Genomic DNA, 12,541 nt, shown 5'->3' with positions numbered 1-12,541 from the left:
GTGAACAATTATAATGTGTTTAAGCATTAAATCATGGGCTTTTAGTATGTGGGGAAGGGGTGGAGGGAGAAGCAGAAAACAGTAAAGCCCCTGGATCTTGCTCTTGTTTCTTTGTTTGCAGCGAAAAATAGGATTAGCTCTATGGTTTCCTTCACACAACAGCTGTAACCAGGAGCTAGGACCAGGTAAACAGAGCACAAAAGGACATGAAACATTTCCACCAAGAACAGCTGCCCAGGAACGCAGAAGCGAGGCCACTGGCTTTTCCTAGAACACCAGTTCCCTGTTTTGGGAGCCACAGACGAGTCAAGCCTCAATGCTCCTCACAGCATCGCACGCTTTGCTCATCAAACTTTAAATCGCGAAGTCCTGGGCTCTCCTCGGTGTCAGCGGCATTTTGCTGCACGGACTTCAGACAAGCCACTTTTCCTTTGAGCAACCCCGTTCCCCAAGCAAGTAACAAGATGTTCCAGTTTATCTGATGCTGGGAAGAGACACAACTGTGCCTAGAAGCACAACTACTGCAGCACTCAAAAGAGCCTGGATACGCAGAACGTGATGGAGAAGGTTGGGGTTCTAAGACAAAAGAAGCCAACACAAATTTTTGCCCCATTATTTCCTGGGCCGATCTGACAGCAGGTCCTGCTGAGCCACCAGCTCGGCACAGCGGAGAAATCCCGACTACGACGAGTAGGATATCAGAACAAAAAAGCTTGTTTCAGCCACAGCACTGGAAAGCAAAGCCCTCGGCTCTCTGGTCAGCTCAGATGAACACACGCCCTCCCCATTCATCCTTACGCGCGTGAGACATCGGCCGCAGCCGGAGAAGCCAGCCTTCACTCTTACTGGGAGTCGGCGGAATATTCCTGTGCAGGCTGGTCACCACGGCCCGCGCAGGCGACAAAGTGCTTCTGGGCATCAGCCAAGCAGAGCACTGAAGGCGAGCGGTGCGGTCGCGCGGCCCGCGCTCCGCCGTGGCACACAAGCCGTCTGCACGCGTAAATGCTTGATCTGCTTTTGCAAAGTATGTTTTCACTCCGCAAGCCTTTATTTCTCTGAATCGCTAATATTCACTTTCAGACCCTTGCACGCAAAAGCTGCGCCCAGCGGCTTCCTTCTGACCACTTTATGCCTCTCTTGTTATTTTGAACAGTCTCACTGCCTTTCATCTAACAAGTTGATGTGGCTTCAACCTGTCAGTCAGCCTCCCACCCGGCTGTCAGATGCCTTAGCCACGTGCTTGATCTCAGCCTCTGCTCTTGCTTTGAAAAATCCTGACATTCAGTGCGCAAGTCATTGTCGACTGCTGAAAAAAGGGTGGTGGCTGACGGCTGAGCAACAGCCCCACGGCTTCCGTTGTGTTTCCCTCATTCTCGACTGTTTCTCCGTCCCCTTGAGGGTCTGTGCCTTCAGGGACGCTGCTGACCGCAGAGGACGATGCATCCTGACGCACTGGTCCTACGCACGTCTCCAGCTGGATGCTCCTCTGCAGATGCACTGCCCCGACGATCCTCAGCAGCGGGCTACAAAGGGAGGCAGGAGCTCAACTTTAAGGAAGTGTTCGGTTCCATGGTGACAGCGAAAGACTTGTAGAGGGATGTGGGAAAGCCACAGCTTTCCCAGCCTTTGATTAATTAGGCTACGAAGTGAGTACAGCACGGCTCGCCCGTTCAGAATTAATGTTTTATTTTCACTCAGACACTTCAGAAATGAAGGACCTTACCCTGATGTCCCAATTAACGTGGATTCAGGCTGCCAAATGTTTAGAAAACAGTCAAGACAAAATGCCATGAGAACTGGCTCATTAGTCCACAGAAAGCAGAAACTTACCGTGCTTCCCCTCTCTTTTCCCAAGGAAAACTCAAAGCCTGCGTGAGCTCCTAGACCAGGAGGTCAGGCTTTCATCTGCACGTTTGAGAACAGCTTCAGCGGAGAGCGGCTGTCCGCCCAGTGCATCGCAAACTCCACGTCTGTGAACATGTGCAAGCCTTTATTAAGAGCTAAGCCTTAAAGCAACACCAGGAGAAATTGTCTAGAAGACTTTTTTTTCCCATAACTGTCATCACATACTGAAGACAGGACAAACTGCACCATCATCTTCTAGACCAGGGGCAGCCTTGGCATCCTGGGCAGCTCGGCTGCTGCCACACCAGCTCATCGGGAGCCCAGCATCCTCCGGCTCATCCCAGCTAAATCCCAGATCTTTTCCAAAGAACCAGTCTGTTTTTCAAATGCAAGCTGGTTTAGGGTCACGCGTCATCTCCCATTTCTGACTGTTTTAACAGCAAACAGTGTTGGATGGTTTTTAAACAGCTTGCCTTGCAACTGCATTTTACAGAATAGTGTTTCTGTGGGGAATTTCCACCTTAAATAACCCGTAAGTAATGCTGAATATATGTTTATAAGCTCAGGATGGGCAAAATAGTTCTGGCGAAATAGTAAGAGATTTGAATTAAGTCTTGGGGTTTGGGTTTGTTTGGGTTTTTTTCCATTCCTTTGGAAAGGTGAAAAGTAATCAGTTTTGCTTCATTTGCTTTCAATTTCACGCCTCTTCACTTCTGGCCCACAACAGAAACGGGAAGTACTAAAAAGCAGGAGAAAACCTCCCGCTTTGGAGCATCCAGCTCAGAAACTTCGTCCTACCCTCTGCCCCAAGCATGAGGAGCCAAACCTTGGGCCCCATTCAGCACCAGCCCAGCAGAAGCTGCTCGGGTGGAGGCAGTGACTGATAGAGTTTGACCCCGCTTCGACAGGACGAGGCGCGATGGTTTTAAACTAAAGGAGGTTGGATCTAGACTGGATATAAGGAAAAAATGTTTTACAATGAGGGTGGTGAAACCCTGGCCCAGGTTGCCCAGAGAGGTGGTCGATGCCCCATCCCTGGAAACATTCAAGGCCAGGCTGGACGGGGCTCTGAGCAACCTGGTCGAGTTGAAGATGTCCCTGCTCACTGCAGGGGGTTGGACTGGATGGGCTCTAAAGGTCCCTTCCAACCCAAACCATTCTGAGTCTCTAATTCTGTGTCCACAAAATATAAGCGGGCTATAATTTGGGAAAAGCTCTCAAATGACCAGCCTGCCCTTTCCATTACTAACGAAGTGTGGTCCCAACTTAAAAATACCAGACTCTGAATACATCAAGTGTGGTTTGTGGGCTGCAATGCAAAGTGATGACTGGAATTCAGCTGATTTCCCAATGAGAAAAGATAATCTTCACTTTAGAGATTGATCCCTGGCCAAATTTAAGAGAGTCTCTGGTGCTACTTTCTGGCATTGGCAGCTGGATGGAGGACCCTTGTACCAAGGGAGTTGTTACATTGACTGGAAACAGTTTTTGAAACTTACCCAGTGTTGCTCTGTAACCAGAAGTGTCCCAAGTAGAGCTAAGATACACATACAGCATCTTGGTTCGAAAGATAATATATGTAGAGATACTGAGTTTAAAAAACCTTAGTTTTCTGTAGCTGAGACACTTAAAACACTTCTTAAGCAGCAACTGGTACAAGAGGTAAATTCTAGGTGTATTGCAAGCCGTCTCTTTCCTCTTTAAGCTTTTTGGTTTGTAACTGTCTTTCCTATTTTGTAATCAAGAACTTATCCTTCTGCTTTGTAAGACTAATACTTGCTGGGCTCAAGCGAACCTGCTACGAACACAGCGCTCTGCTTTCACAGAAATGACAGCATTAACTAAACTGGTGTTGCAAACAAGCACTTTGCTAAGGATTATGAGAACTTCAGCAGACCTTAAACGGGATGCCTGAGCAGAGCACGTCTGCCTTCTCAGGAACCAGCCTCAACCCCAAAATCTGCTCCCTACGGCGAAGTCATCCCAAGAATAAATTCCTCCCCAGCTGAAATACCAAACTGTTGCATTTAAGTTTCACCTGACCCTGTGATTCAGTCCAAGGCTTTATGCAGGCAGTAACCAAACCTCTGTACGTGTAAGTGCACGCTTACGGTTTCTTTGCTGGTAACCTTAGTTTGATTTTTCCTTCTGCTGCACAGCTGCCAAGCGGAAGATAGGAGTTCATCTATCAGAAATCCTGCTGGCGCACTATATCCCTGCAGCTAAACTGGAAAATCGCCTGGCCGCAGATCTGCCCTCAAACACCTTTCTATGGCGTTGCTGCATTCCGCCTTCACTCCCACTGTCATGCTCCATGCAAAAACTGGCGTAATAAAAGCCAAATTCATTCTTCTCTCTCTGTTTTCTCCATTCCTCCTGGCCCCAGAGGGCAACTTCCTCTTGAAGAGCCATTGCCCCTGAAACAATTTCAAATGAAGTGCTGAGGCTGTTTGAAATGCACCCGACGCGGCCGTAGCTGCAGGCTAGCATCGGTCCCAGTCCCAGAGAAGAGCCGGGGTTTCAAGGAGGGACTGACAGATGGCTGCTTGGGTTTTTTTTTTTCCCCAAACATTACCGAAAGAGGGCTACAAAGCCCGTGGTAATTAACAGTGTCTCACGCACAGCTGACGTAGGTGATGTACGGTACTTGGGGAGCGAGGGGCAGAAGCCTACGTGGGCTGCAGCACTAACCAAACACAATGAGACGGCTGAGAGAAGACGGTATCTTTGAACTGTACTTGGGATTCCAGGCTGGCGAGGAGCCGAGCTCGGTGTTTCATTTTCTTTCACATGCGCTCCCTCCTGCATTTCTTTTCTTCTTCCTTCGATTCCCCAAAGTTCTATTTTCTGCCACTTCTCAGACTTGAATCCCAGGTTCCTTTTAAAGTGCGGGGAAATTAATGAGCAAACTTAAAGCCTCATTCTTTTCTCCCAGCAGTTTGGCTTTGTGGGAAGTATGTAGGCGCGATTAACGCTGTAGGAGTGTTTAGGAGAAAAACGCATCGCACAACCACCATAACTTAACAAGATTTCATTTGTTAACTACTTTCTGGCTGCCCAAAAAGAAAGGGAAAAAGAAGAAAACCCAAGACTTAATTTTCAGTCAAATCAATTCTAATGAGAGCAGAAAACTTTTAATCTCTTGAATCTTAAGCAGTGCTGATTGCCTTTGTCTTATTATCTCATAACTTTACTAGAGGGAAATTCATCTGTTCAGCACAACTAATAGGAATTGCCATTTCACTATCATTTAACCTCTGGTCAGGTACATTCAAAAGCAGGAACCTCAGATGTGGAGGAGAAAACTGCCCAAGCACACAGCAAAAGCAGCAGCGGCCCTGAACACACGGCAGCAGCCCATCAGCTCTCCAGCACGAGCTATTACTGCTCCCAGAGCACACAGTTGGGCCAACAAGACCCAACAGCCTGTTTCACAGTGCACACCACGGATGCACGGCCGTGTTTCATAGTGGCACGCGTCCAGCGCATCCAAAGCCATCAATGCTTTCTTCCCCGTACTGCAAACTAGACCATGTAGGCAAGAGCAGGCTTGAAGAATCGTTTCTTTCTAGCCCTGCTTTTAATCCTCTTCTCCATTCTGCATAATCCGGCTCATCAGATCTGGCTTTTCAGAGCATATTTTTTACTACAATTTGTAACAACTCCATTCTTCCACCTACCCTACGCACAAACAAGGAACACACTCTGCCAAAGTCTCCCTTTTTTCCCCCCTGTCTCCCAGAGCAGCAGTGCCAGGTCTGTCACTTTGCAGCTTGCTCCCTCGACAGAGCTAAAAGCACCAGAGAAAACTCTAACCACTGCCCGTGTCTCACCATTAGAGCTGAAGCCACCAAAATGTTTTATTTCTTCCTCAAGCAAGCAAGAGAAAAAAGCCACTGCTCTAACAACACAGATACCCGTGAACTAATCTCTTCATGTTACTAATTATTAGGGAATTTTTAAGTAGATGCTTTAGAATCTTAAGTGAAGCAAAATGCACAGATTTCAGGAGAGCTCCACTGACTGAAGAGAGCTGACACCCACCTCCGCGATCCTCGCCTCTAGATACACCCACCCCATCACCTGGTGCGCTCTGGAATGACAGTATCAAAAATTCAGAGCCAGATCCCACACTGGATATGTTATGTCTGCGCCTCCTTTTCTTGGACAAAGCTGCTCTTGCCACTAAGAATAAACCTTAAACCCACGGCATTGTGGAGCATTCCTAATAACCAGTTACCCGTTCAGCGCTCTCTGGTGCTCTGAAAGCTCAGATCTGCAAGGAAGCGGCACGTTCTGCTCAATAAGGAGAAGACAGAACTACTAAAATGCAGTGTGGGGCAAGAAAGATTACACAGAAATCAGCCTGTACATAAATACGTATTTTCTGGGAATCTCCCTTGATTTTCTTTGAAGAAAAAAAGAAATTATGTAAAAGCTTTCTTCTCTGTTAATGAAAGCCCCACGTGACTGACCCTCAGCCACCTAAGAGCAGCATAAAGGGACTGTTATCTACCGTGCGTACCCAGGCTCATCTGCCAGCCTACAGGACCATCTCTCCAACTCCCAATTTTCCCTCCCATGCCTCTTCATCAGCTTTGGTGGTAGAAATAACAGACAGCAGGAGTGCTGCCCGAAGAGAGGACCCCACAGTTTCTAGAGCTCTCCCACGTGCTTCAGCGAGGTGGTTTAACCTGAGAGGAAGTGCCAGTAAAACCCTACCCGTTCGCTAGGTCAGCGGGGCCAGGCGCGCCCCCGACAGCTCTCACCTGTGTAGTCAATGACAAATCCAGTGTTGCTGACCGACGCGTCGCTTCGGAAAGCAAGGAAGAGGCTGTTACTGCTGCTCTCTATCCTCTCGGGTAGCTGGGAGCCGTAAAAGCTTCCAATCAGGGGGCTGAGGGAATCGGGTCCATCGTAGATATGAAGGAAATCATAGCCAGGCTCCAAACTGAAGCTGCAAAGCCAAAGGAAGAGCACTTGAGGTATGAGCATCTACAGCAGCCCCTGGAGAACAACAGAGACTGTGGTCTGGATGAGCTGTACAAATACACAGCTGAGAGACTGCTTCTGCCCCAAAACGGCTCCTCAGCTAAGCACAGGACATTTCTGTCTCCGTTCTACAGGTAAGGATTCGAGGAGTGCTGGCACAGTCCAGAGCACAGCAGCATAAGCCAGGGTTGCTGCAGGGGCCTCCTGTGCCGCCCCAGGTACCCGACTGTGTTCCATAAAACCGGGGGTATATCAATGAGGAGCTGCAACTGAAACACGTGCATCTTCTCCCAAACCAAGGTAACATCTGAGAGCAGATTACCCAGGACTATGGGACAGTCCTACCAGGTTTGGTTTGGTTCCTGCGGAGAGGAAAGGACCCCCACGCAGCGCCAGTTGACCCAGGCAGCGCCCCACCGCTGGCATCCCCTGCCCGTCCCCACCGGCAGCCACAGAAGCGGAGCCGAAGAGCTCTCGGGTACGTACATATTAAATACCAGGGCAATGACATAGTCAGGAGAGACGGTCAGCTTCCAGTCACACTCCTTCCCCGGCGGGTACGGCTCCGGGTACTGCGGGGACAAGATCACTCCTGCCGGCCCTGTCAGGATACCTCCACAGGGAGCTGGAAGGCAATCAGGCACAGCGATGAGGCTGTGTCTTCGAGAAACTTAAAAAATAGCCGATGAGATGCAGGAACAGGGGAGAGGGGGGAGAGAGGTGGATAGATAAGGGGCATGGAGGCAGTTTGCAAGGCTGTCTGATAGTAAGATAAGTATTACAAGAGCCTGTAGTGGCCCTAGCAGAGACGAGGGCTCTGTTATTCCAGACAGGGTACACACACACACACAGAAACAGAGCTGAGGATACTATTACAATCTTCGTAAGATATATAAGTGAGCAGCCAGAAAGAGAGAAAGATGCTTTATGCTTTTCTGTTGCATTTATTTAGGCAACTGCTGGTCAAAGCCTGGATGGTAGCTAAATAACTGAAAACATGTTGTCTGGTCTAATGGCTTGTTCGTGTTTATTATAGTCACCAACACGTTAAATGCCAAGCTGATTGAAAAATCCATTATTACTTTTTCAAGGCTGAGAGCGCCTGCATACGTTTCCACTGTGGGAAACACTCATGATTGATTTACTTCTGTCATACTGTCATACTTACATACTGCCAGCCTTTCTGCAGTCTCTTCACGAGAGTCGATGCTTGAAGACTCCCCCTGTTTCTCAGATGGATCCTCCCAGATTTGGGAGGGGTGAGAGAGAGGGAAGCACAGTCTGTGTTAAACTCGGGAGTCTGACACTAACCAGAACACCGAGTAGGAAATGTCCGAGCGTGGGAGAGAACAAATCTTGGAAGGATCTTCCATGAAGGAATGAGCATGTATGTGTATCTTGTGGGCTTCTAGGAAGCCCTGCCAATACACAAGAATCTCCAGGATCAGGTAAAATGTAATTGGGCTGTTCTATGAAGAGTAGAGATTAAACCAGAGACCCTTCTCCACGTCCCAAAAGCAACTTCTGCAATCAAGTCCAGTTGCAGGCTACTGCAGGCACCAAGAACTGTTATCCCTCTCAAATAGACAAGGAAATCACAGCACAGACAGTGAAGAGTGTAGCTGAAGGTCATGCACAAGTAACTCGGAAGAACCGCAAGCATCTATTTGGCGTCCATTTACCTTAATCTTAATCTTTAGGGTACGCTCCTCTTCCAGACTGTAAAGTCAGGGGAAAATTCAGGAAGTAACTCATTTCTGAAAAGCCTAAGGGAGATGACTGTTGAACACCCTCTATTTCTTTGAAAATCCCACCCTTGGTCTCTAAAGGATTTAAATTAGAAACTGTAGATTTAAATTAGAAACTGGTCCAAGCTGTAGCTGTTCGGAGTTGGGTCAGGGTGCAGACTTCAAATACCCCAAACCTCTGGGGGTTGTTTCAGCTGAGGTTCCAGTTCAGCCCACATTGTTTGGGGACTGCAGAAGTTGTACAATGAAGATGCGAAAACACATCCAAAATGCTAAACACAAACACAAGATCCAAGCCCTAAATTAAACCCCCTTTTCCATTTCAGCTCTAACTAGGCACCCTGTTACACAGTTACTATAAAACTGATATTATTTGCCCACTGATTATTCCTCCAAATCCTTTGGCAGTGAATAGAAGGAAGGAGCAAGACATTGCTTTCAGCTTCTTCACAGAGCTTATGACTCCTAAAACAAGATTGCCAGACTTCTGCTCAAAAAGGATCCAACAGAGTATCTCCAAGTCAAACTGGAGACAACCCGTGGGAATTCATCTCACACCAAGATTAAGGCTCCGACTACATTTCTCTGAGAAGGACAGAGAGCCCAGCTTCTGGGGTGAAAGAAAACTCAACAGGGGAAGGATGAGATGGGCATGACATGCAACAATATGATTTAGTTATCTCTCCGGGAAGACTAAAAGGACTGTCTCTATCAGGCTGAAAGGGTGCCGCACTAGATCATCAAGACAGTCATTCAGAAACCAAGTCATCCTGCAGGGAGCATAAATCCCGTGCACGCTGTAGAAGTTTCCTAGCTGGCATTAAATCAGATGTTAGAAACAGAATTAACTGATTTTTCTTGCTTGGGATAACAGTGCATAAACAGGAGTGAAGGTTACAGGATAAGTAATTTGTGGCTAGCATTTAATTGGCCAGCAAATTTGATGTTTACTGCTCTTATGTGCTTAGCATGACTATTTTTATGTGTTCTAGACGTATTAAAAAGAATCACTTTTATGAGCTTCTTTTATTACTTTATGAGCTCAAAGAAAATGTCAGATAGTTCCTTCTTGTGACAGAATTTGCTGTCTCCTCATGCAGAAATTATTCACCCGTGACCCCAATCTTCTCTCCCAACCTGAGTTTTAAAGAAGCCTTTAATTTTGACTTGTCAGGTTAAATGTCATCACACATTGCGGTGCGTCCTACGAGCTTCCAGCACGAACTAGATTCTCATTGTCCCAGACACTCTGGGGATAAACCTAAAAAGCAGTTCTGTGAGACAGCTGCCTGAGACACCCCGTCCTACACCTCTTCAAACCCGGTGGGACTCACCCCCTTCGGACACAGAAGTCTTGCAATGAAACAGGGCAGGGAACCAGTGCAATGGGAGGATGGATGCGTGTTCGTACCTACGCAGGAGGGAGGGTCTGGTTGCCAGAAAAATCTGTTCTCGATCTGCACGCAAGTGATTTTGGCCTCCCCTTGCAGGGCGTATCCTGGATTGCACTGGAAGATGATGGAGTCACCTGCCTCTTTGCTGTCACCGCTCCGGCTCCCATTCTGGGGAATCCCCGGGTCATTGCAGGAAGTGGCAGTGGAAACTGAAAAGTATTAAAAATATATATTTAACATATAGATATTTATATTTAACACAGTCTTACAGCACCGGCTGTACTTGGACTCTGTCCTTAAACAGATCTCCAAGCAATGACTTCATTCTTCATCTCCTCTCCCTCAGTATCCCTTAAAGTTGCCACATACACAAAAACTGGCTTTTACTTTGCACGGAGCATCTGCCACTCCAGCTGGTAAAGGCTCTGGGGAACAGCAAGTTCAAGTGCGCTACACAGAGTGCAAGTCTGATGTATAATTGTGCACATGCATGTTTACTTAATAAGTCCAGACATCCACTGATCCTACATGGCGTTTTTGTAGAATTCTGTGTCAGACACATGCTGCAAAATAAACTAATCCGCTAGCACTCTCCACTTCCCCTGAGCGGCAGAGCAGTTTAGCCTTTAGCCCTGCGAAGCATCAAGCCTGACCTTTCAGAAACGCACGTGTTTCCCTCCCAGTCTCGCTGCTGCCTCCCTCTGAGGTACGAGGAGACCCCCTCAGCTTCTGCTCAGCTGGGGCAGGCAGCACAGCTTCGCCGCTGACGGGGCTCGGGGTCTGCCAGCACTACAGCTGAACAGTGTGGAAAGTCCCGGAGTAGTAGAAGTTTTGCAAGCTTATATAGATCGTTAAAGTTCACAAGATCCAAAACTGGTTGCTTCAGAGCTTAGGTCTGACTACTTCGTCACACCTTGTGAACAAAGGCTTTGAGCAGAAGCATTCAATAAAGACCAGGGCTGTATCAGGCAGCAGAGCAGAGCTTATTTCCTGCTAAGTTGATGAGAGTCTATTACACCCAGCCGGTTTAGAGAAAGCTCTTCTTAAAAGAGCCAGAGGAAATCCCTCCCTCTCTTTCTGTGCAACTGAAGATAAGCAAGTTAGCAGCCCAGCCTGGTCCCTTCCTGGCGGGCTGAGACACGAGCCTGGCAAAGAGAGAGGACGGCCGAGCTGTGCTGGGTGACACAAAACCCTCCCTCTGTCCCAGTCAAACCAGAAGGTCTTGTACCCAGCGCGAACTCTTCCCAAAGAGCTGGCCTGCTCTCCCAGCCACACGAGGCACCCCAGACAGACAGCTATGGGCAAAAACTGGGGAGAAACAGAATGAGCTCTGATGCTTAGATGTGTCTGAGTCCCAGGAAGGTCATATCATCACCCAGCCAACAGCCTCCCTATTTACTACCATCGCCAAAATAGGCATCTGCTGGTTGGCTACTGGACGTGTCAGTGAAGGCCTGCGTCCTGGAAACCCGTGTGTGAACGCTGAAATGTATTACCCTAATATAATCGAAACGGATGTGTTTGAAAGGCTGAGTCTTAGGTAGCAGCCCCAGGACTTTGGCGGTGACAGACTGCAATTGCGTTACACGTATTGCTGCTGCTAGCGACGACACCCCTGCAGCCGATAGAGCTTTTTCTGATCTGCATCTTAGGGGATCCAATTTACGGGATTTTAAATAGCCTTGGTTTTCGGAGCCCACCAACCAACTGCTCTCAGAACGCCTGGGGGAGGTTGCCTGCATACTGGTGTCTCTAAGGGACCTGTGGGAACGCGGAGGAAATATCTGTCATGCCTTCTTGTGTATTCCTCGATGTACCGCTCTACTTCTTGCTGCCAAGTTCACCGCTGTGAAGGTGACCGTGGCAGAGGGAGGCACAGAATTCACCTGCGCCGCAAGGACAGAATACAAGAGTTTTTCTCCATTTGCAGAGACTGCACCCGAACGCAGCAGCGCGCAAGAGGCTGGACGACAGCACCGTTCCTGCCGTCGTGTTCAGTACGATGTCACTTGCTCACCGTCAGTAGTTTGTAGGTAGACCCGAAATCACTTATCAGCAAAGTCAGGTTTGGACAATGCTGAGGAAACAATATAAAGCCCACCTGAAAACTGAACGGCAAAGCCCTGCTTGCTTGTGAAGAAATCCGTGTTGAACTGAAGGATGACAGAGTTGAAAGTGCTGTGGACATCGCCGGGTAAGCCGGACCCGCTCATCTCCTTTAGGAGGATGCCGTTCTCCACCGGACCGTCCCAGATCCTCAACACATCGTGGAACTCCTCGGTGTGGAAAACCATGAAATGGAGCCTGTGTGGCAAAATGAACTGGGAGTCAGACCACAAACTGAGTTCGCCTTTTTTCCTGAAAGGGTTAGAAATGTGATTGGTACCAACCTAAGGGAGCTTGGCCCACAAGGACCGTGTTCTCTCCTGTTATCTCCATATATGGAGATAATGTCCATATATCTTTTTTTTATATATATGGACTTTGTCCATATATATGGACAAAGTACTTTAGCCCTCTACCAAACTTCAGCTGTCTATAAGCCCCAAGATCTCTTAGTCG

At 48.1% G+C, this 12,541-nt stretch overlaps 1 protein-coding gene across 1 annotated transcript in view; it reads right to left on the bottom strand.

Moving 5' to 3' along the window:
* The window catches only part of CSMD2 (CUB and Sushi multiple domains 2), a 358,465-nt gene that overhangs the window by 80,222 nt on the left and 265,702 nt on the right, over positions 1–12,541 (bottom strand). The window contains exons 27-30 of the mRNA XM_064471428.1: positions 12,081–12,283; positions 9,997–10,188; positions 7,324–7,462; positions 6,615–6,802 (exon numbers count right to left, since the gene is read on the bottom strand). Of these exons, the coding sequence (XP_064327498.1) occupies positions 6,615–6,802; positions 7,324–7,462; positions 9,997–10,188; positions 12,081–12,283 (722 nt within the window). The remainder of the gene's footprint in view (positions 1–6,614; positions 6,803–7,323; positions 7,463–9,996; positions 10,189–12,080; positions 12,284–12,541) is intronic.

The sequence above is a fragment of the Phalacrocorax carbo genome, chromosome 22 (assembly GCF_963921805.1).
Source record: "Phalacrocorax carbo chromosome 22, bPhaCar2.1, whole genome shotgun sequence".
In the NCBI taxonomy this organism is placed as follows: Eukaryota; Metazoa; Chordata; class Aves; order Suliformes; family Phalacrocoracidae; genus Phalacrocorax; species Phalacrocorax carbo.
The sequence above is the reverse complement of the archived record's forward strand: the minus strand, read 5'-3'. Positions and strand labels throughout refer to the sequence as shown.